The 25236-nt window shown below is 49.1% G+C and overlaps 1 protein-coding gene across 1 annotated transcript in view; it reads left to right on the top strand.

The window, feature by feature from the left end:
- The first annotated feature begins 4985 nt into the window (after positions 1 to 4985).
- Positions 4986 to 25236, top strand: part of LOC134350885 (sialic acid-binding Ig-like lectin 10) — a 30986-nt gene continuing 10735 nt past the window's right edge. Inside the window, exons 1-5 of the mRNA XM_063056679.1 lie at positions 4986 to 5070; positions 5787 to 5942; positions 13139 to 13218; positions 18575 to 18940; positions 20030 to 20323. Coding sequence (XP_062912749.1) covers positions 13164 to 13218; positions 18575 to 18940; positions 20030 to 20323 — 715 coding nt within the window. The 5' untranslated portion in view covers positions 4986 to 5070; positions 5787 to 5942; positions 13139 to 13163. The remainder of the gene's footprint in view (positions 5071 to 5786; positions 5943 to 13138; positions 13219 to 18574; positions 18941 to 20029; positions 20324 to 25236) is intronic.

Here is a 25236-nt window from a genome sequence, read left to right as displayed (position 1 = left end):
CTATTTCTAATCATATTATGCCTCTCCAAATGTTCATAAATTCTGCCTTTCGGGATTTTCTCCATCAACTTACCAACCACTGATGTAAGACTCACTGGTCTATAATTTCCTTGGCTATCTCTACTCCCTTTCTTGAATAAGAGAACAACCTCCGCAACCCTCCAATCCTCTGGAACCTCTCCCATCCCATTGATAATGCAAAGATCATTGCCAGAGGCTCAGTAATCTCCTTCCTCACCTCCCACTGTAGCCTGGGGTACATCTCATCCGGTCCTGATAACTTATCCAACTTGATGCTTTCCAAAAGTTCCAGCACATCCTCTTTCTTAATTTCTACATGCTGAAGCTTTTCAGTCCGCTGTAAGTCATCTCTAAAATCACAAAGATACTTTTCCATAGTGAATACTGAAGCAAAGTATTCGGTAAGTACCTCTGCTATCTCCTCTGGTTATATACACACTTTTCTACTGTCACACTTGATTGGTCCTATTCTCTCGCATCTTATCCTCTTGTTCTTGACATACTTGCAGAATGCCCTGGGGTTTTCCTTAATCCTGTCTGCCAAGGCCTTCTCATGGCCACTTTTGGCTCTCCTAATTTCACTCTTCAGCTCCTTCCTGCTAGCTGTATAATCTTCTCGATCTCTATCATTACCTAGTTTATTTAACATTTTGTAAACTTTTCTTTTCTTCTTGACTAGATGTACACCAGCCTTTGTACACCATGGTTCCTGTACCCTACCATCCTTTCCCTGTCTCATTGGAACGTACCTGAGCAGGACTCCACACAAATATCCCCTGAACATTTGCCACATTTCTGCCGTACATTTCCCTGAGAACATCCTTTCCCAATTTATGCTTCCGAGTACCTGCCTGATAGCCTCATATTTCCCCTTACTCCAATTAAGCGCTTTCCTTAACTTGTCTGTTCCTATCCCTCTCCAATGCTATGGTAAAGGAGATAGAATTGTGATAACTATCTCCAAAATGCTCTCCCACTGAGAGATCTGACACCTGACCAGGTTCATTTCCCAATATCAGATCAAGTACAGCTTCTCCTCTTGTAGGCTTATCTACATATTGTGTCAAGAAACCTTCCTGAACACACCTAACAAACTCCACGCATCTAAACCCCTCACTCTCAGGAGATGCCCATTAATTTTTGGGATATTAAAATCTCCCACCACAACAACCCTGTTATTATTACACCTTCTGGAATCTGTCTCCCTATCTGCTCCTCAATGTCCCTGATACTATTGGGTGATCTATAAAAAATCACCCAGTAGAGTTATTAACATCTTCCTGTTCCTAACTTCCACCCACAGAGATCCGTAGACAACCCCTCCATGACTTCCTCCTTTCCTACAGCCGTGACACTATCTCTGATCAGCAGTGCCACACTCCCACCTCTTTTGCCTCCTTCCCTGTCCTTTCTGAAATATCTGTAGCCTGGCACTCTCTGTAACCATTCCTGCCCCTGCACCATCCAAGTCTCTGTAATGGCCACAATATCATAGCTCCAAATACTGATCCACACTGTAAGATCATCCTCTTTGTTCATAATACTTCTTGCATTAAAATAGACACATCTCAGACCATCGGTCCGAGCGCGTCCCTTCTCTATCACCTGCCTATCCTCCTTCTCACACTGTCTACAAGCTTTCTCTATTTGTGAGCCAACCGCTTCTTCCTCCATCTCTTCAGTTCGGTTCCCACCCCCCAGAAATTCCAGTTTAAATTCTCCCCAATAGCTGTAGCAACCTCCCTGCCAGGATATTGGTCCCCCTCGGATTTAAATGCAATCCATCTTTTTTGTACAGATCACACCTGCCCCAAGAAAGTTCTGAATGATACAGAAATCTGAATCCCTGCCCCCTGCTCCAATCCCTCAACCACACACTTATCCTCCACCTCATTCTATTCCTATACTTACTGTCACGTGGCACAGGCAGTAATGCCAAGATTACTACCTTTGAGATCCTGCTTCTCAACTGCTTTGCAGGCATTTACAGGAATAATGAAATGCCTTCAGGCTGCCAGTCAACTCATAGAATCAGGGCCTCAGCCATCGGGCCTTGACTTCCAGACTCACTTTGGATTCGACCTGCAGACTTGGATGTTTGGTATCAACCCCAAGTTTCATCAATGACGATACCCTGAATTCCAGGCCTCGAACTCTGGATGTCTCTGTAATTCCCTGTGGTCCTTACTGACTTTTTAGCTCCCTCCAGCTCCTTCCTGACCCTGTGAACACCCTTTGACCACAACATCCCACCTTGCCTCTTTAACCCCCTCTGGACACACTTCCCCATCTCTGTGACCCTCTCTGACGCCTATGCACCTCCCCGGCTCTGAGACACCCTCCAGCCCCTATACTCCTCCCCGTCACTGTGACACCACTCATGCTCCTAGAACTGTTGCCCTTATCTTCTCTTATTCTGTGTTCCCGTTGCTGCACCATTATCTATCTTGTCATCAACTGCCTAGGTCCCCAGCAATGGAATCTCCTCTGTAAAGCTCTCTGCTCCTTTCCAATAACATGTTCCTTGTAATCTCTTTCAATCCCCTCCCCCAGTATCTCCTGACATAGTGGGGTTGTCTGATATCTGTTTGATTTACTCTGCCGTTAATACCACAGGATGATTTTCTTTGGGGGGGTGGGGGCAGAGGCATTGTATTGCATTACACCTCTGGTTGTCATGACCACATTCTGCCAGCATTGCCCTGTGTGAGGAGGAAGGTATCATACTTACCCCTTTATCCGCTCAGGGGATCTCCCATCCACTGCTATCAACCTTATAGTTCCCATACCTCACACTTCCCGTTTCTACCTCCTACCCAAGATCCACAAACCTGCCTGTCCTGGCCGACCTATTGTCTCAGCTTGCTCCTGCCCCACCGAACTCATTTCTGCATACCTCGACACTGTTTTATCACCCCTTGTTCAATCCCTTCCGACCTATGTTCGTGACACTTCTCACGCTCTTAAACTTTTCGATGATTTTAAGTTCCCTGGCCCCCACCACTTTATTTTCACCATGGATGTCCAGTCCTTATATACTTCCATCCCCCATCAGGAAGGTCTCAAAACTCTATGCTTCTTTTTGGATTCCAGACCTAATCAGTTCCCCTCTACCACCACTCTGCTCCGTCTAGCGGAATTAGTACTTACTCTTAATAATTTCTCCTTTGGCTCCTCCCACTTTCTCCAAACTAAAGGTGTAGCTATGGGCACCCGTATGGGTCCTAGCTATGCCTGCTTTTTTGTTGGCTTTGTGGAACAATCTATGTTCCGTGCCTATTCTGGTATCTGTCTCCCACTTTTCCTTCGCTACATTGACGACTGCATTGGCGCTGCTTCCTGCACGCATGCAGAACTCGTTGACTTTATTAACTTTGCCTCCAACTTTCACCCTGCCCTCAAGTTTACCTGGTCCATTTCCAACACCTCCCTCCCCTTTCTAGATCTTTCTGTCTCTATCTCTGGAGACAGCTTATCCACTGATGTCTACTATAAGCCTACTGACTCTCACAGCTATCTGGACTATTCCTCTTCTCACCCTGTCTCTTGCAAAAACGCCATCCCCTTCTCGCAATTCCTCCATCTCCGCCGCATCTGCTCTCAGGATGAGGCTTTTCATTCTAGGACGAGGGAGATGTCTTCCTTTTTTAAAGAAAGGGGCTTCCTTTCCTCCACTATCAACTCTGCTCTTAAACGCATCTCCCCCATTTCACGTACATCTGCTCTCACTCCATCCTCCCGCCACCCCACTAGGAATAGGGTTCCCCTGGTCCTCACCTACCACCCCACCAGCCTCCGAGTCCAACATATTATTCTCCGTAACTTCCACCACCTCCAACGGGATCCCACCACTAAGCACATCTTTCCCTCCCCCCCCCTCTGCATTCCGCAGGGCTCGCTCCCTACACAACTCCCTTGTCCATTCGTCTCCCACATCCCTCCCCACTGATCTCCCTCCTGGCACTTATCCGTGTAAGCGGAACAAGTGCTACACATGCCCTTACACTTCCTCCCTTACCACCATTCAGGGCCCCAAACAGTCCTTCCAGATGAGGCAACACTTTACCTGTGAGTTGACTGGGGTGATATACTGCGTCCGGTGCTCCCGATGTGGCCTTTTATACATTGGCGAGACCCGACGCAGACTGGGAGACCGCTTTGCTGAACATCTACGCTCTGTCCACCAGAGAAAGCAGGATCTCCCAGTGGCCACACATTTTAATTCCACATCCCATTCCCATTCTGACATGTCTATCCACGGCCTCCTCTACTGTAAAGATGAAGCCACACTCAGGTTGGAGGAACAACACCTTATATTCCGTCTGGGTAGCCTCCAACCTGATGGTATGAACATCGACTTCTCTAACTTCCGCTAGGCCCCACCTCCCCCTCGTACCCCATCTGTTACTTATTTTTATGCACACATTCTTTCTCTCACTCTCCTTTTTCTCCCTCTGTCCCTCTGAATATACCTCTTGCCCATCCTCTGGGTCACCCCCCCTTGTCTTTCTTCCCGGACCTCCTGTCCCATGATCCTCTCGTATCCCCTTTTGCCTATCTCCTGTCCAGCTCTTGGCTCTATCCCTCCCCCTCCTGTCTTCTCCTATCATTTTGGATCTCCCCCTCCCCCTCCAACTTTCAAATCCCTTACTCACTCTTCCTTCAGTTAGTCCTGACGAAGGGTCTCGGCCTGAAACGTCAACTGCACCTCTTCCTACAGATGCTGCTTGGCCTGCTGCGTTCACCAGCAACTTTGATGTGTGTTGCTTGAATTTCCAGCATCTGCAGAATTCCTGCTGTTTATACTTACCCCTGCTTCACTTCCTCATTACCAGACCTTTGGCTATTTCTAGAAACCACTGACATTTCTTTTTTGAGATTGGTGTTGGCTTATCATCATGTGAGGTGCAGTCGAAGGCTTGCTTTACATACAATCATGATAATCAATGAACGATAGCTATCAGATCATTTCTCAGTGCATTAAGATAGAACAAGGTAAAGAGTAACAGAATGCGAAAGTATAGCAGCTGCAGAGAACATGCGGTGCAGGTAAATGATAATGGGCAAGATTCTAATGGAGTAGATTGTGATGTCAAGACCCTATTTGTAGTATGGTTAGATTATTGGCCCACATTCAGGAGTGTTATAATAGCAGGATTGTAGGTCACAAGGATGGAGTGGGTTGTGAGTGGGTGGGCAGGTGGAGTGTTGCAGAGACACAGTGAGGTGTAAGAGCCGGGGGTTACAGAAATGAAGGGGCCAAAGAGGTTTAAAGAGATGGGAGGGAGGGGATAACAGAGGGATGGCTGTAGGGTCTGGAGGGAATTTCAATGACAGGGAGTGGTGTAGGGACCAGGGGGGAGGGGGACCTCAGAGATGGGAGAGGTGTATTGTGTAGCATTATAGAGGAGCAGGAAGGATTTACAGAGACAAGGAAGAGTGTAGAGTCCACAGGGGGATAAAAACACAGGGAGGGTGTAGGTGCAGGAGGGGGGTTACAAACTATGTGAGACGTATCAAAGTGCGTAGGGTCTAGAGAGGGGTTACGGACACAGGGGCAGATGCACCAGAGGACAGAGGTGTTGCAGAGACAGGGTGGGGTATAGGGCCTGGGGGTGGTTACAGAGAGGGGGTGAGGGCTGTGTCTGAGGGACATTTCACAGTGGAGCATTCTCTCAGCTAAACAAAAATAACATAATCGTTGGGTTGAAATGGGTTAACCATTTGTGAATACTTCCTCATTTTGTTTCCCTTTCCTAATTTAGGTAATCTCTTCACTGTTATCCACACCATGCAGCTGTTAGGGATGGGGGAGCAGATGACTCTGATCACTGAAGTGTCTGTCAGTGATTAATTCTGGAGACGATCATTGAAGTGTCTGCCGGTGATTACTCCAGAGACGAGCAGCGCACTGATTCTGGGTATGTAATACCATGCTTATAGCCAACTCTGGCAAGACTGGTGTTGTAAGAGGGTATACAGTGTCTGATCATTGACGCACTTTGTGGGGTTCTACAGTCCGGCTCATTGGTGGTGTGAAACACTATACAGCGGCCCGATCATTTATGCACTTTGTGGGTTCTAGGGTCTTGTTTACTAGTGATGTGAGTGAGACACAGTACAGAGGTCTGATCATTGATGCAATTTTTGGGTTTCTGGGATCCTGGTTATTGGTGGTGTGAGACATTCCACAGAGTACAAACATTGATGCACTTTGTGTGGTTCTAGGTTCTCGGCTTTATCCAGCACAGCAATGGGATCTCCAGCCCACCACACTCCTGCCATCTAGTCTGCCCATCTGCACTAATCCCATTTGCCCCCATCAGGTCTGCATCGTTCTGTACCCTGCCCATTCTCGTGCCTGTTCCAATGCCTCTTAAACATACTGATTGTACCAGCCTGGAGCACGTCTGGCAACACATTCAAGATTAAACCAGCAGAAAATACTTTCCTCTCAGATCCCCTTTGAAACTCCTCCTTGGCACCTTAGCCCTGCATCTTCTTGTTGCTGACACATCACCCATGACAAAAACCATTAAAGTGATCAGCCCTTTCTGCACCTTTCATAACATTCTATTCCTATCAGGTCACCTCTGGCTTCCTTCACTCTAAAGAGAGAGAGAAGGTGAGAAAAAAGGGGAGAGAGATAGAGAAAGAAAGGAAAAAACAAGCTCTATATCTCATTAAAACAGATGTTCTACAATCTAGGCGGCATTCTGGTAAATCTCCATTGAGTTCTCTCCAGCTCAATAACTTCCTGTTCATAGTGTGATTTCCATAACTGCACACAGTTCTCCACGTGCAGTCTGACCAGTTGCTTGTAATATTGCAACATAACATATTATTGCAACATAGAAAATGGAAATGCTAAAGGAATTCAATGAGTCAGACATTGTACAGGGTTTGCTGAGTTCCTCCAGCATTTTAGAAAGTTCTCCACTCATCAACTTTCCTTGGGGCCCTGCCATTTAGTACAGGGGTTGACTTTCCAAAATGCGTCACCTCACACTTGTTAGCGTTAAGTTCCACCTGCCATTGCATCACCGAACTTTGAACCTGAATCTTGACCTGTGGCAACATTCAACACACTTCCTTGCTAATCACAACAATGACACTTTTAATTCCATCTGTATTCTTACTAACCTCCAAGCTCTAAAGACACACAAGAAAAATGGAAGATACGGGAATCTGGGACAAGAAATCATTTTAATGAGAAAGAGCGCTCTGTGGAAGCATTGCACTTTGAAGGAGCAGAAACAGGAAAAAAATTATCCAAGGGACAGTACTGGGGGACAGTATTGAACTGAATTGAATTGACTTGATTTCTTACATCCTTCATATACATGAGGAGTAAAAATCTTTACATTACATCTCTGTCTAAATATGCAATGTGCAATTTATAATAATTTATAATAAATAGTATGTACAACAGGACAAGCAATACAACATAGAAATACAATTGTATCAGTGTGAATTAATCAGTCTGATGGCCTGGTGGAAGAAGCTGTCCCAGAGCCTGTTGGTCCTGGCTTTTATGCTGCGATACCGTTTCCTGGGTGGTAGCAGCTGGAACAGTTTGTGGTTGGGGGTGACAGGTCCCCAATGATCCTCAGGCCATTTTTACACACCTGTCTTTGTAAACGTCATGAATAGTGGGAAGTTCACATCTATGGAGGCGCTGGGCTGTCCACTCCACTCTCTACAGAGTCCTGCGATTGAAGGAAGTACAGTTCCCATAGCAGGCAGTGATGCAGCCAGTCAGGATGCTCTCAGTTGTGCCCCTGTAGAAAGTTCTTAGGATTTGGGGGCCCATACCAAACTTCTTTGACCGTCTGACCAGCTCCTTTGTTTTTGCTACATTGAGGGAGATGTTGTTTTCTTGACGCCAGTGTGTCAGGGCGATGACTTCTTCTCTGTAGGCAGCCTCATTATTATTTGAGATTAGGCCAATCACTGTAGTGTCGTCAGCAAATTTTAGCAATACAAGGCAGGTTGAAAGCCAAGGTCTTTGACTTTCTTGTCAAGCCTGGAGGGAATTATGGTGTTGAATGCTGAACTGTAGTCCAAGAACAGCATTCTTACACAAGATTGCCTCTCCTCCAGTTGCTGAAGAACAGTGTGTAGAGCTGTGGCTATTGCATCATTTGTCGATCGGTTGTGATGGTAACTGAATTGCAGGGGGTCTAGTGTGGGAGGTAGCATGGTACTGAGGGAGAGTCACACTGTCAGAGGGACAGTACTGAGGGAGAGTCACACTGTCAGAGGGTCAGTGCAGAGGGAGTGTCACACTGTCAGAGGAACAGTGTAGAGGGAGTGTCACAATGTCAGAGGGTCAGTGCAGAGGGAGTGTCACACTGTCAGAGGAACAGTGCAGAGGGAGTGTCACACTGTCAGAGGAACAGTACTGAGGGAGTGTCACAATGTCAGAGGGTCAGTGCAGAGGGAGTGTCACACTGTCAGAGGAACAGTACTGAGGGAGTGTCACACTGTCAGAGGGACAGTGCAGAGGGAGTGTCACACTGTCAGAGGGACAGTGCAGAGGGAGTGTCACACTGTCAGAGGAACAGTACTGAGGGAGTGTCACAATGTCAGAGGGTCAGTGCAGAGGGAGTGTCACACTGTCAGAGGAACAGTACTGAGGGAGTGTCACAATGTCAGAGGGTCAGTGCAGAGGGAGTGTCACACTGTCAGAGGAACAGTACTGAGGGAGTGTCACACTGTCAGAGGGACAGTGCAGAGGGAGTGTCACACTGTCAGAGGGTCAGTGCAGAGGGAGTGTCACACTGTCAGAGGAACAGTACTGAGGGAGTGTCACACTGTCAGAGGAACAGTGCAGAGGGAGTGTCACAATGTCAGAGGGTCAGTGCAGAGGGAGTGTCACACTGTCAGAGGGACAGTGCAGAGGGAGTGTCACACTGTCAGAGGAACAGTACTGAGGGAGTGTCACAATGTCAGAGGGTCAGTGCAGAGGGAGTGTCACACTGTCAGAGGAACAGTACTGAGGGAGTGTCACAATGTCAGAGGGTCAGTGCAGAGGGAGTGTCACACTGTCAGAGGAACAGTACTGAGGGAGTGTCACACTGTCAGAGGGACAGTGCAGAGGGAGTGTCACACTGTCAGAGGGACAGTGCAGAGGGAGTGTCACACTGTCAGAGGGTCAGTGCAGAGGGAGTGTCACACTGTCAGAGGAACAGTACTGAGGGAGTGTCACACTGTCAGAGGAACAGTGCAGAGGGAGTGTCACAATGTCAGAGGGTCAGTGCAGAGGGAGTGTCACACTGTCAGAGGAACAGTACTGAGGGAGTGTCACACTGTCAGAGGAACAGTGCAGAGGGAGTGTCACAATGTCAGAGGGTCAGTGCAGAGGGAGTGTCACACTGTCAGAAGAACGGTGCAGAGGGAGCGCTGCACTCTCAGAAGGACAGTACTGACAGGAGGAGTTAGTTTATCACGCGTACATAGAGTGTAGGAGGTTGTGGCCGCTCTTTGAGTTTCACAGGGTGCTGCTGCTATGGTTCTGCCTGCACTTTAGTCCCACATTCCCGACCTCTGGGCACTCAGTTCAGAAGAGGGAGAGGGGAGACATAAACCTGCTGGTGGGCTTGGTCCTGGGCCTGGCCAGTCTGGCCATCCACGGGTCAAGGCAGCAGAATGTGGTGGGCGTTGCCCAAGTCAAATACCTTCCCCCTTTCCGAGGATCGGTCCATGCCCAGTGGGACAGTACTGTCCCCGCTGTCCTTGGAGCGAGAGCACACAGTCGCGGTGAGCACAATGGGGTTTTCCAAGAGAGAGGTAGCTCTCGCAATATAGACTGTTCTATAGACGGTCGTGTCCATATAGTAATTTCAGAGTAACCGCTGTCTTATAAAATATTGTTTGTCTTGTGCCCATGTGTTGTAAATAAACTTTTATAGTTTTGATTTTAAAAAGGGACAGTACTAACAGGAGGAGTCAGTGTACCACGTATACATGGAATGTGAGAGGTTGCAGCCACGCTTTAGTTTCTCAGAACTGCTGCTGAGGTTCTGGCTGCACTTTAGTCCCACGCTCCCCATATATGGGCACCCACTTCGGAAAGGGATGGGGTGTGAGGAAGATATCCTGGTTGGCTTGATACCGGACCTGGCCAAGATGGCCATTCACGGGAATTGGTGGCGGAAGGTGGTGGGCGCTGCCCAGGACGCCTGCCTGCCCAATTTCCAAGGATACAATCATGCCCGGCTGTCCTTGGAGAGGGAACGTGAGGTCTTCTCGGGCACATTGAGGGACTTCCATGAATGTTGGTTCCCCCGCAGTGTAGACTGTTTTATAGACGATACAAATCATATTTAAATTTGAGTATACTTAGTGTCTTCTGAATAGTGATTGTCTGTACCTTTGTGTATATGTGTTGAAAGTAAACTTTTATAATTTTGTTTAGAAAGAAGTGGACAGTACTGTGGGTGTGTCACACTGTCAGAGGGACAGTACTGAGGGAGTGTCACACTGTCAGAGGGACAGTACTGAGGGAGTGTCACACTGTCAGAGGGACAGTACTGAGGGAGAGTGACACTGTCCGAGGAACAGTACTGAGGGAGTGTCACACTGTCAGAGGGACAGTACTGAGGAAGTGTCACACTGTCAGAGGGACAGTACTGAGGGAGTGTCACAATTTCAGAGGATCTGTACTGAGACAGTGTCACACTGTCAGAGAGACAGTACTGAGGGAGTGTCACACTGTCAGAGGGACAGTACTGAGGGAGTGTCACACTGTCAGAGGGACAGTACTGAGGGAGTGTCACACTGTCAGAGGGACAGTACTGAGGGAGTGTCACACTGTCAGATGGTCAGTACTGAGAGAGTGTCACACTGTCAGAGGGACAGTACTGAGGGAGTGTCACACTGTCAGAGGGACAGTACTGAGGGAGTGTCACACTGTCAGATGGTCAGTACTGAGAGAGTGTCACACTGTCAGAGGGACAGTACTGAGGGAGTGTCACACTGTCAGAGGGACAGTACTGAGGGAGTGTCACACTGTCAGAGGGACAGTACTGAGGGAGTGTCACACTGTCAGAGGGACAGTACTGAGGGAGTGTCACACTGTCAGAGGAACAGTACTGAGGGAGTGTCAAACTATCAGAGGGACAGTACTGTGGAAGTGTCACACTGTCAGAGGGACAGTACTGAGGGAGTGTCACACTGTCAGAGGGACAGTACTGAGGGAGTGTCACAATGTCAGAGGGACTGTACTGAGGGAGTGTCACACTGTCAGAGGGACAGTACTGAGGGAGTGTCACACTGTCAAAGGGACAGTACTGAGGGAGTGTCACACTGTCAGAGGGACAGTACTGAGGGAGTGTCACACTGTCAGATGGTCAGTACTGAGAGAGTGTCACACTGTCAGAGGGACAGTACTGAGGGAGTGTCACACTGTCAGAGGGACAGTACTGAGGGAGTGTCACACTGTCAGAGGGACAGTACTGAGGGAGTGTCACACTGTCAGATGGTCAGTACTGAGAGAGTGTCACACTGTCAGAGGGACAGTACTGAGGGAGTGTCACACTGTCAGAGGGACAGTACCGAGGGAGTGCCACACTGTCAAAGGGACAGTACTGAGGGAGTGTCACACTGTCAGAAGGACAGTACTGAGGGAGTGTCACACTGTCAGAGGGACAGTACTGAGGGAGTGTCACACTGTCAGAAGGACAGTACTGAGGGAGTGTCACACTGTCAGAGGGACAGTACTGAGGGAGTGTCACACTGTCAGATGGTCAGTACTGAGAGAGTGTCACACTGTCAGAGGGACAGTACTGAGGGAGTGTCACACTGTCAGAGGGACAGTACCGAGGGAGTGCCACACTGTCAAAGGGACAGTACTGAGAGAGTGTCACACTGTCAGAGGGACAGTACTGAGGGAGTGTCACACTGTCAGAGGGACAGTACTGAGAGAGTGTCACACTGTCAGAGGGACAGTACTGAGGGAGTGTCACACTGTCAGAAGGACAGTACTGAGGGAGTGTCACACTGTCAGAGGGACAGTACTGAGGGAGTGTCACACTGTCAGATGGTCAGTACTGAGAGAGTGTCACACTGTCAGAGGGACAGTACTGAGGGAGAGTCACACTGTCAGAGGGACAGTACCGAGGGAGTGCCACACTGTCAAAGGGACAGTACTGAGAGAGTGTCACACTGTCAGAGGGACAGTACTGAGGGAGTGTCACTCTGTTAGAGGGACAGTACTGAGAGGGTGTCATACTGTCAGAGTGTCAGTACTGAGGGAGTGTCACACTGTCAGAGGGACAGTACTGAGAGAGTGTCACTCTGTCAGAGGGACAGTACTGAGGGAGTGTCACACTGTCAGAGGGACAGTACTGAGGGATTGTCACAATGTCAGAGGGTCAGTACTGAGAGAGTGTCACACTGTCAGAGGGACAGTACTGAGAGGGTGTCATACTGTCAGAGGGTCAGTACTGAGGGAGTGTCACACTGTCAGAGGGACAGTACTGAGGGAGGGCAGCACAAATGATAATGGAATACCTCAGTATCAGTTCTATAACCCTCTCAATGAAAACTTGGACCAAGATTCTAAGTTGAGCCTGAAATCTTTCCCCTCATGGTTTATAATTGTTAATAAAGTCGCCCCTTTCAGGGAAAACTGTCCCAGCCAGTCCAGTCTCTCCTTAGAACTCAAACCCTCTCAACCCCCTGACATCCTCAAGAATCTTTCCTGCATTCTCTCCAGCCTAATGACATCCTTCCTATAGCTGGGTGACTGGAACAGTGCAAAATGCTCCAAGTGTAATCCACCAACACCTTTTACAGTTTTAAAATAACTTTCTAACTTTTGTATTCACTGTCCTGACCAATAAGGTCCAATGTACCAAACACCTCCTTCCCCAATTTGTGTCAGTTTCCAGTTCCCTTTTGACTGACTGGGGCCCAGTTCCTCTTTCGTGTGTCCTTGTTTTCAAAGCTCCCTTTAAAATGCCCAGTACAACATTAAAAATAATGAATTAGAAGCGTGTGGGATTACTAATGGGAATAGCATGGCACAGTCTGGGAATCTTTTTGACTTTCACACTGATGTTGGAACCACAGCATTTTGCTGGAGATTCATTGTAACTATTTTCTTTTTCAGTCAAAGTGCGGAAAACTGACGGAATATGCTGGATCTGAGAACAATCAGAAAGGTGTACTTCCTCCTGCCTCTTCTTCAAGGTACATTAGCAGCAGCTCCGGCATGTTTACAGGGGACAGTCTGTGCACAGGGCTAATGGCAGTGAAGTGTGATGGGTCTAGGATTTCAGCACACACCCAGTGGGTCTAGTCTGGCTGGGGTATCACTAACCAGGGTACTCAGGGCTGAGTAGGAGGCCAGGCCATGTGTTCGGCTGGTTAGCTGAATGAGTCAAGAGTCGTATAACACATAAACAAGCTCTTCAGCCCAAATGGTTCCTGCTGAACAAGATTCCCATCTAAATTTGTCACAAGCACAAGAGCTTCTGCAGATGCTGGAAATCTTGAGCACAAAATGTTGAAGAAACTCAACAGGTCAGCGAGAATAAACATTTTTGACAGAGAACATACATCTAAACATTTGGCCACCTCTGCCCCATATCCTTCTAAACATCTCCTCTCTATGTTCCTGTACATATGTGGTTAATCTACCTGCCTCAACATCTTCCTCTGGAACCTCGTTCCTCATGGAGTGGACGTGGACAGGATGTTTCCTGTAGTGGTGGAGTCAAGGACCAGAGGGCACTACCTCTGAGCAGAATCGTTCCTTTAGAACAAAGAAGAGGAGGGAATTCTTTAGCCAGAGTGTGGTGAATGTGTAGAATTAATTGCCACAGACAGCTGTGGAGGTTAATGCATTAGGTGTATTTAAAACAGTTTGATATGTTCTTGATTAGTAAGGGCCTCAAAGCTTGTAGGGAGAAACAGAAGAATGGGGTTAAGAAGGATAATAAGCTCGTCGTGTTAGAATGGTGGTGCAAACTCTGTGGGCTGAATAGCCTAATTCTGCTCCTATGGCTTATGGTCTTACATATGGACCAGTTTCGGGGTGAAGAATTCGCACCTCAGGCCCCTACTAAATTTCTTCAATATCACTTTCAACCTGTGCCTCTGTGGACTTGATTTCCCAACCCTGGGAAACTGACTGTCTAGTCACCCTACTCGGACTATGTACGTTATAATTTTATACACCTCTGTATGATTCACCTCAGTCTCATGTACTCCAGTGAAGAATGTCCCGACCAGTTCAACCTCTCTCTGTCTCTCATAAGGCCAGTGGAAGCAGCTTTAAGAACTTTAACGGGTGGGAATTGGATCAGTAGAGGCTGGAACGTATGGATCAGTGCGGCGAGAGCTTATGGCTCGATAAGAGGAGTTAGTGACAACTCAACAGTGTCGGTTCACAGTCTTCCCGGCATAGTGGAAATGTGTGAAACCACAAGTGCTGAGCCGTTCTCAGAATTAGACTGATTAGGTGCTTGATATCACATGTCAGCAATTAGCCCCCATGGTTCAAAGTTCAAAGTGCATTTATTATCAAAGCATGTATACTGTATACAATCTTGAGATACGTCTGCTACCAACAGCTACAAAACAAAGAACGCCAATGGAACCCATTTAAAAAAGACTGACAAACAGCCGATGCGCGGGTGGGTGGGAAACACATCGTTCAAACAATAAAAGTAAGCAAATCATATTCAGAACTGAAGATCTGGAAAGTGAGTCCACAGCCACCGGAGTAGCCCTGGATCATCATCCCGTGCAGTTATTCAGAAGGAGGGTGTCTCAGTAGGTGAGGAGGGAGGGGCCGCTGCTAATGTTGTTTCTGTGGAGTGTGACAAGGTTGTAGAGGTGGGAAGTCCCCGACGACTCGTGCCCTTCGTTCAAACTCCGGGAGGATCAGTGGGGTGTCTACTCCGAGATCGGATTATATGGTACCGGGTGGTGGCGGTGAGTGGGAGACCTGCCCTGTCCCGCCCCAAGACCTGGCTCTGGGAGGGATTTGGGATCTAGCAATAGCGGGGCCTTCCTACCCGTGTTGAGACCTCGCGATGCGCTCAGTGAGAGGAGTGAGGTGGGCACGTCGGACAGAGGCGACAGCTGCTGGAGGAAGATGCAGTCGCCGGATTTGGTGCGGGGTGTGGGAACTCTGAGGGATCTGATCCACTTATCCCGAGAGACTAGTCTGTTCGTCGTCTTTCTCTCCCTTGACCAGGAGAAAGCGTTTGACAGGGTGAGCCATGAGTATATTTTTGCGACTCTGCGCACGCTTGGGCTCCAGCTACATTTTGTATCCCGTGTCCGACTGATGAGCCTTGTTAAAGTCAACGGGTCCTTGACAGCGCTCCTGCGCTGGGAGGGGGTACATCAGGGATGCCCCATTGTCGGAGCAGTTGTACTCTGTTTGCGCGGACCCATACCATTGTACTCTGTTTGCGCGGATCCATATCAGTGCCTTCTCTGTGAGAGGTTATCGGGCTTTGTTTTATGCGAACCAAACGTCGAAGTTGTCCTTACAGGTTATGCTGATAAAGTTCTACTCATGGTCACTGACACTGCTGGCTTGCAGAGAATGCAAGACTGCCAGAAGATCTTCTCGACCGCGTCCTCTGCAAGAGACAACTGGGAAAAGTGCGCCGGCCTCTTGGGTGTCAGTGACAGGTGGACTCCCTGTCGGAGCGGTTACCATACGTTGAATGGAGTACTGTGCACCTCCTCTACTTGGAGGTCTACCCGGGCTGCGCTGAGGAAGCCTGGCGAACTGGCGGGACTTACAGACAATGATCTCTGCCCAGCTGTGATGCTGGTCGAGAATACTTCATGCAATTTCATACCGGTGAAGGGAACCAGAAATAAATCAGTTGGTTGCTTCCATGATCACTTTTCTGGTCACTTTTGTCCCGCCCATTGCTTTTGTCTCCAGGACCTAGGCAAGGCTGGTGGACTTGTGGGGCACTGGGTGTTTGCTGGGGTTCTGGGTCTTCTAGTTGCGGAGGGCGGTCAGTCTTTGGTGCGCGTACGTACGCAGCGAGCAGCTCTCTGCTTCAGGATTGTGCAGCGATATCTCCACACCGAGCACCCTCCGAGATAGCATGCTCTGGCGACGCACTTTCTCCACTGGGGACATTGCATGCTGGAAGTAACGCGGTGTCAAACGGCAGGCATCTGTGGGAGCTGCCCCGGTTTTATCGAGAGCTGTTGCGAGAAAGGGGTGAAGTAACCTCTAGTCAGGGTGCTCCCGCCCCAGCGGGGGCTGGAGCTCTCTATGGGAGTGGGACCTGCCCCAACCCCATTATGATGGCTGTCACGGAGGCTTTGGTGTGTGGAGGATCCCGACTGTGCTCACACTTGATCAGACGGAATTGCTCATCGGACCACAATGTACGAGAATCCTCTCTTGAGAGGGGCACAGATATCGTGACCGTCTTGGAGCGATGCCCACCATGCCTGCCCTGATGCGCCGAGGCAGTTCTTATGAGGGCCACTTTTAACTTATTTTTCTTCTTCTGAGGACGAGACTCCCGGTGGTGGTCTGCTTACCATTCGGTAGCGGAGGAGGTCCCCAGTGGAAATCTCTTAATGCAGGGTCCCTTTCCCTGTATAGTGGGGAACCGGGGTGGAAGACCCCGCACAGGGCAGTACCAGGTTTTCAAGTCGCTTCACTGACACCTGTCCATTTTGTGACCAGGAGTCAAGGTATCACGCTTGTATAGAAGGTGAGAGGCTGCAGCCTCTATCTGAATATCTGGAGGGGCTGTTCCTCGGGTTTTCGGTACACTTCAGCTCCGCGCTCCTGACATTCAGGCACCCAATAGCGCAGATGGTGGGTCGCTCAGAGGATTTAATGGTGGGCTTGCTCCTGGACTTGGCCAAGATGGCCATTCAGGGGTCCATGCGGTGGCATTTGAGGGCTCTGCCCGGGACAAACTTCCTGTCCCTTTTCCGGGGTACGTTCGAGTCCAACTGTCATCGGAGAGAGGATGCAGTTACTAGGGTACAGTGGGAGATTTCCGGGAACGGTACCCGCCAAGGAATTGGCCGATTTACAGGCAGTAATAAGAATATTTTAATTTGAACTTGTTCGCTGTCTTGTAAATCCTTTATGTTTGTATTTCATGTATTTTTTGTGTTTTGTAAAAGTAAAGGGGTGGTGCAGAATGAACACTACACTGTGGACAGTGAAGCCTCTGTGAGTTACACGTTCAGAATCACGCGTTGTTAAAGGCGATTTTATTGTCGGATGCACACGTCCACGTATAGGCAGGCGCGGTGAAAAACTTACTTACAGCAGCAGCGCAGGCACATCACATCAGATAGACAACATACAGAAGAAAAACATAAATTATACACAATTTTACAAGAAGGAACAGTTAAAACAAAATAAGTCAATTGTAATGCAAAGTAGTCATACTCGCTGAGTGATTACGTTTGCTGAACAATGAAATGGTTGTAGGGAGCAGCTGTTCCTGAACATGATGATGTGGGACTTGGGGCTTCTGTACCTCCTGCCCGGTGGAGGCTGTGAGAAAATGTCACGGCCCGGATGGTAGGGATGTTTGACGAAGTGCATTGCTTTGTTGAGGAGGCGCCAGTTGCAAATACTACGGATGGTCGGGAGGAAAGAACCCGTGATGTATTGTGCTACGTCCACTATTCTCTGTAGCTTCTTACATTCATGCAGATTCAAATCGCTGTGATGTACCGTAAAGTTACACATTGACTGGGCTGCCGTATCAGCAGGACCTTGCAGTGGAATTGTTGCATTGTTCAAAGGGACGGGCTATGAGAATGCTGCACTGTGGTAGGGACAGAAGTAAGGCAGCGAAATATGGTCAGGGGCCAGTACTGAGGGTATACTGACCTATTGGAGTGGTTTGTAGAGCGATAAACTGCACGCTATGAATGGCATTAATGGACGAAAGCATTGGGCCATTAGGGTTGGGCAGTACAGATGGAATACCTCACTCACTCCTCGACGGGATCGTGGCTCCGTGAGTTCTGTGATTTGGTTGGGGTTAGTATTGGGTAAAGTCAGTGTAGATCCTTGTTCCAGTCTATCTGTCACCGGCATCTGTGGTTCTGGATCGTAGGCATGTCTGCACGAGAGGGTGCATCCTTGTATCTGTGAGAGTCATACTGATCCTCATTCATTCCTGAATCCCAAAAGATCTAATGTAGCAGATGGAAGGAAGGAGACGTGACACGTTGAATTGCACACGGGAAATGGTTCCCAACGGAGGAGAGGAAACTAGTTTTGTGCACTCCAATTCTTTTTGTCGTGTTAGACGACAGCCTTGTCTTCCGTTCTTCCTGACAGTGCTAGACCAACTCCATTAGTTCTGAGACCAATGAGGCAATACAGAATTAATCTGCTCCTCGCACCCACGCCCCGACTAACAGGTCCCCTCATTCCGTGAGGAGGCCTGGTGGGTTTCCTCGTGTCTCCCATACTTAGTACACACTATGTCCACAGTGCAGGAGTGATACAGGGGGTGGATATCAAGTCTGGTGTGTTCACAAGCCGTCCATGACTAAGTATTGTTCATTCTCTCCTCAGCCGCCGTGTCAAATGAGTGGTCAGCTGACACACCATCACATGTGACAGCACAGAGAGGCTTGTGTGCCCGGATTCCATGCCGCTACCGTTATCCATTACGTCTGGATGAAAGGTCAAGGACTGGTATTTGGTATAACAGTGAAGAACCGAAAAATCGTTATATAGTCTTACACTCCACTAATCACAGTATTGAGACACTGAAGTTTCGTGATCGGACCCGTCTGTCTGGAGACTTGAAAGACGGTGACTGTTCCCTGGTTATCGACGACATCAAACAGGAAGATGAAGGGCCATACTTTTTCAGGATTGACTTTGACAGAGTGAAACGTCACAACTATCTCCCTGCTACGCAGCTCCATGTTTCTGGTATGTGTTCTGTACGGTTACTAAATAGCAGGCATTCAATAATCAGTACGGAATGATATAAACCTTTCCTTGGTCCATATTCACATCGTCACAACTCCCGATTGTCAGGAAACTTCAAATTCATTCCCAGTGCAGCCTCTGTATTTTCAGCTCATTGACTGTTACTGTATTATCAAAGTCAATCTATGTTCCCAATCATATTGAATTACAACTGACTTGGACACGAGTGGTTTTCAGAGTTACGTGCAGTTTCTTATCGAATTGGGCCCCTCTGCATGTGGCAGTCTTCAGCATCCCACCGACCCTCCACTCCGTCTCCATCTCCATCCCGACCATCCGTACATCCTTCCTTTCTATCATCATCCGTATTTCATCCACCATCCAGAACATGCCCTGATGTCACTACTAACAAGGGGCACGAGGTACAGAAGCCTTACGTCCCACACCATCCAGTTCAGGACCAGTTATTACACTTCAAACACCAGTCTCCTGAAATGGTGTGGGTAACCTCAAACACCACGACTCCGAATTGATTCCATCACCTACAGGCTCACTTTTAAGGACTCTTCACAACTTATGTTCTCAGTACTGATTTTTTTTTAATTATCACTTTTTCTTCTGCACATTGGTTGTTGTCAGTCTTTGTCTGCTTATGTCTAGATTATTGTAACTTCTATTCTATTTTTTCCCTGTAAATGCCTGCAAGAAAATGAATCTCAGGATAGTACAGTATATGGTAACAACATGTTTATGTACCTTGTGACTGAATTTACTTTGAATTTTTTGAACTCATCTCCACCACGACTCAGTCCACTTGGCCCATATCTCACTGTCTGGGGAAGGACGGACCCCACTGGATGTATCAGTGACTGTGTGATATTGTGGCTGTCAGTGGAGGACTCTGTTTCCCATTTCCCCTCTCAACAGCTTTCAGAACAGTAATGACCACTGTTCAACTTTCCCTCACACTGTACCCTCATTGTTCAGGGATCATCCTGTAAACATCCTTTCTCTTGTGGAACTGGGATTTCTATCTGAACTGATGCATCTGGTGATATTGAACTAAAAGGATCCATTTCTCTGTGTTAGATTTCACAGATAAACCCATAATATTCGCTGCTGAACTTGTTGAAGGAAAGTCTGTGAACATAACCTGCATCTTTAACACCACGTGCGATGGAACTTTACCCACCTTAACCTGGGTCACCCCCACTGATGTACCACCATCAGTCTCAAGCAGTGTAACTCGGTGGCATAACACTCTGACATATACTTCTGTCCTGACCATGACCCCAGCGCTCAGACACCACGGGCAAAGTCTCACCTGCAGAGTCAGATACCCATCAGTTTCATCGGAGCAGACCCTCACACTAACTGTGCAGTGTAAGTATGGGGATCAGTTATCATTCAGGTACAGCGATGCTCCGCAGAGTACATAGAAATATGCCGCAAATTTCAGTATGAGGATAACGAAAGTTTACTTAGTGATAAACGTTGCCCTGAATATCACTGAGAACTCCCATCTGAAGAGGCTCATCATCTTTTCACGGTTGCTGAGGGCTGCTGGGCTCTAAATTTACCAACTCATCTGATGGTAGAGTCCAGCAACATCGTTCTCCTAGCAATGCAGCTTTCTCAGCGCATTGCCCCCCACCCCCACTTCGGGGCAGGTTTGGTTCACCCGCTCACTGCCACCATGCGTTATCGTAAACAGCGAACTGGGAGTAGGCAGCCTACTGCCTTCTTGGAGTTTGAGCAGAGGACACAAGCCCACCTGCATCCCCTTGTCATCCTTCTGGAAACAGCACTAGGAGAGTCCCCTCCCTCCTCACCGGCCGGAACACCCTCCTCCCGAATAGCTGCGCGGGATTGTGCGCCCGGGATGGATGCACTTCAGCAGGGCACTTGGCCTCGACTGAGAGAGCGATTTGGGAAACTAAACCCACCGGTAGCCTTCCACCCACAGGCATTCCCTGTTCTTCGGGGCTTTTCCCCCTTCCCAGAGGATACTCGCTCTGGGCGCGCAGCCTCAACGGAAGGCAAGTCTGTCTCCTTTCACGGCCCCTGTACTATGGCGTCGCCCACCAGGCCGGAGGACGCATGCTCAGGGGATGCCGCTCCAGAGGCGGGCTGCTGTACGGCAGAGCTATCCTCAACCTCTATTGTCACTGGCACGGGGAGTGAGGTCGCTGACAGGAGGAGGAAAAGCAAGAGGGGTGCAGCTGGGGAAGGCCAAGCGGTGCTGGTTTATGCTTTCGTGATGGAGTTTGCAGCCTGGTGGTTCGGGCAATTCTTCGAATATGTTCAAATTCTTTGCAGGCATCGCATCGTGGGCGGCCAGTAGCCCACGGAATAGTGTAATAATGCCACTGAAATTGTACCTGAAAGCATCCCTCGACATCCGCATCCCGCTCCAGCTGCATAAGCAGGCGGCTCGGAAAGGAGAACAGGTGGTCAAAACCCTGCAGAGGTGCCCTGTATCGCTAATGGGTGATATTTGACCGCACTTCACCCAGAGAGCGCTGGCAGTATGTCGGTGGACCTCGGAAAATATAACCATCTCTGCCCAAGGACCAACAGTGGCTCCACCATAATAGAAACCCTCCCCGCCTTTAACCCCCTACTTAGGGCCAGAAACACATCTCTTCCAGACCGCAGATAGAAACTGGTCTTCCCGATCAATTTCTCAAATGCAACAACGCATTCACGACTCCCAACAGTCTCAGACATGACTTTTAAAGCTTCATTCCTACCGACTGAAGTTAGTACAGTACATTGTACAGCGTTTTTCAGAGCCATTAATTTGAATGGGTGATCTACTTCGGGAGATGTATGTCCGGAGCCCGCATCCACCGCATATGACTGCGTTGCCGACATCTTGGAGCTGAAGCCTGTTGTGACGGTCACTACTCAGTCCGAAATTCGACAGCTAAACAACTCTAAACCCAGTGGGGCGTCAGCAAATAATCTCTCAAAAAGAAACGGTTCAGAGAAGGGATGGAAGTTAGGAATTGTGCGTGGATCGGCTGGGAGGTCAGTGCAGTGGAAAAACCTCAGAGCCATCCGTGCCGCTGAGCAAACGAAGGTGCCTCCCAGGTCAGTCCGCTCTTCCTCCTGCCGCTCCGAAGTCCCAAAGTCCACTCACCCAGTCGCCCTGGGCTTGGCACTCCAAACGTGTGGGAGGGGGGTCACTTATTCAGAACGGAATTAATATGTTTTCGCTCCCGACAATGTCTAACACTGGAACTTTAGCAATCCGTCAGCTGCAGCCACTGCTAAGCGCTTAGAAACTCAACCGAAAACTTTAAAAACTAAAGACCTAAAGATCTAAACCCGCTCCCTTAGGATTTTTCCACAATTTTCAACTTTAGGAAAGAGAGCCTTTTGTATCAAAACTATAATGGTTTATTTATAGACACGATACAATCAATATTAATAAGACAGTAGTTACACTCAAATTAATAGAAACATAGAAACATAGAAAATAGGTGCAGGAGTAGGCCATTCGGCCCTTCGAGCCTGCACCGCCATTTATTATGATCATGGCTGATCATCCAACTCAGAACCCAGCCTTCCCTCCATACCCCCTGACCCCTGTAGCCACAAGGGCCATATCTAACTTCCTTTTAAACATAGCTAATGAACTGGCCTCAACAGTTTGCTGTGGCAGAGAATACCGTCTATAAAATAGTCTGTACTGCGGCGCGACGACTGTTCACAGAAATCCCCCAGTGTGTCCGCTACGACCGCGTGCTGCTTCTCCAAGGACACGGACGTATCCTCGGAAAAGGAGCAAGCAACGCCCTCCACTTTCCATCGCCTAGATCCGTGAACGGCCATCTTGGCCAGGCCCAGGACGAAGATCCTCCTCTCGCCCCGCACCCTTCCAAACTGGGTGCCCGTATATGAGGAGTACGGTACGAAAGTGCAGCCGGAACTTCCGCAGCAGCTCTCTGAAGAACTCAAAGGGCGCCAGCAACCTCTTGCATTCCATGTGTGCGTGGTACACCGACTCCTCCCGCCGCAGAATGGACAGCTGGGTCAGTGAACCAGCTCAGGAATCTGTGATACGGGACCTTGGACCCCAGGTCCCCAATGGATAGGGGAAGCATCCCTGCGTAAAGAGACTTCCATTGGGGTCCTCCTCTGCCGCCAGATGGTAACACGGACCAGTAAAGCGTGTCCGGTCGGCAGCCGAATGCGAGGAAATGGAAGGTGTGCAGGAACAGCCCGCACAAGAAGCGCCTCGGAGCGTCGTGGAACGCCACGGCAGGAAACCCTGAGAGACGGCTCATGTTATGCGGCATCCTCTCCCGCGTGGTCTCCCGAGGCCTGGGTCCGACGCGCACCTTGGGTGGTGGTGCAGCCGGGCTCCCTCCACTACCCTTCGCCCTCCTGACACACACCGTACTAGGATCGGGACCAGTACCCCCAGCAGCCAGAGCACCGTTCACCAACGACGCAGGAACACCCTGCCCGGATGAGGCCAGACCCCATACCCTCCACAGTTTCTGGAGGAAGTGGGGGTAGATCTCTCAGATCAGCATGGCTGACGCCTTCCGCAGAGATCCGCGTGCCCTCCTGCGGGCAGCGTCCTGGCGGAGAAAATGCGTCACCAGCGGGTGCCACCTCGGCGGCTGGTCACGGTACATATATCTCTGCAGGGCCTCGGGTGGAGAGCGGCCAGCTAGGCGCACGCACACACCAAGGACTGGCCGCTCTCTGTGATCGCAATACTCGGAAAGCTGCAGAAACCCAATGCCTCCTATTTCCCCAGAAGAACTCCACCAGCCTCTTCCGGGTGCTGGACAGGAACATCGTGGGTGGGATCAATGCAGCCAGCCGGTGCCACACCATGGAGGAGACCAGCTGATTGATACCTGTAGCCCTCCCGAATAAGGCCTGACCAGCGCCCCAGCAGGCAGAGATCCTCGTCTCCAACTCGCGCCAGTTCGCCGGCCAGGCCTCCTCTGTTGCGCCCAGGTTGAGAAGGTGCGTAATGCTCCACGCAAATAGCCTCAAGCCCTCCGATAGGGTGTAGGCGAAGGGAAATCTGATTTAACATAGTGTTAGGGTTTTTCGGGTGGGATTGAGAAGCTCTGATCGTGGAAATAAGGTGTCAAACCTCATACGTGTTAAAAAGGCGCACAAACATGACATTACATATCCACGTAAGCGTATCCTCACGTGGTTCAACCGTACATGCTCGTAGACGTGAACACACCAATAGAGTCACGTACGCATTCTTAGAGAGACAGCAGCACAGAAATCATTCATACACACACACACACACACACACACACACAATCCTACTTGCATGCATACATCCTCCCCCGCCCCGTCTGACCTTCTGCTTTCAGCTCAAATTTTCACAGAATATCAAGTGCCACAAACACCAGATCCACGGGGCCCTGGTGATGTTGCTTTGCCCTCTCCAGTGACCTTCAGCACCTTCAGTATATAACCCATCACTCCCCGCTTTACCTAACATGGGAGTGAGAAAGGCTGACCTACAGGAAGATAAAACTGACCCTGATATTCCACAAAACCAACTTCCCTCAACCCACACGTATCTCCACTGTCCCACATCTTCCATGAAAACGCCGATTTACGATGAGCTGTCGTTTGAAGCTTCCGATAGGTTGGAGTACTGCTGAAGATGGGGAAAGGTCCTTCTTGCTGTCCGGGGACCAGCGTCCCAGATGGTGGGCGCATTTAATTTGTCATGTCCTAAATTAATGTTGACATACACTGTTTGTGAGAAATACACACACACACACACACACACACATCCACGCACATAAACATACAAGCACATAGCACAAGCACGCGCGCATACAGACAGACAGACAGACAGACAGACACACACACACACACACACACACACACACACGTACGTCTACACAGCCACTCATACTTACCTGAAGAAAAAGAGAGAGAGGGAGAGGGGGAGAGAGAGAGAGAGAGAGAGAGAGAGAGAGAGAGAGAGAGAGAGAGAGAGAGAGAGAGAGAGAGGGGGAGAGACAGAGAGAGTGTGTGTGTGTGTGTGTGTGTATGTGTATGTCTCTGTGTGTGTGTGGGTGGGTGTGTGTGTGTGTGTGTGTGTGTGTGTTGGGTGGGGGGGGGTGTAGAGACCGAAAGCAGCACATGGTAATTGACTTGCTGTACAGGTTAGTAAGTTGTCAAAGAATTGTTGTGGATAGTATTTAAGTTTGCCGAAAGATTCAAGGGGATTTAGATCAGTTGCTGCATCTTGGAAGATCAGGTGTAAATAGACAGGACACTTAACCCTTACA

Source organism: Mobula hypostoma, chromosome 8 (genome assembly GCF_963921235.1).
Source record: "Mobula hypostoma chromosome 8, sMobHyp1.1, whole genome shotgun sequence".
NCBI classification, from domain to species: Eukaryota; Metazoa; Chordata; class Chondrichthyes; order Myliobatiformes; family Myliobatidae; genus Mobula; species Mobula hypostoma.
This window is presented reverse-complemented; position numbering and strand designations above follow the sequence as displayed.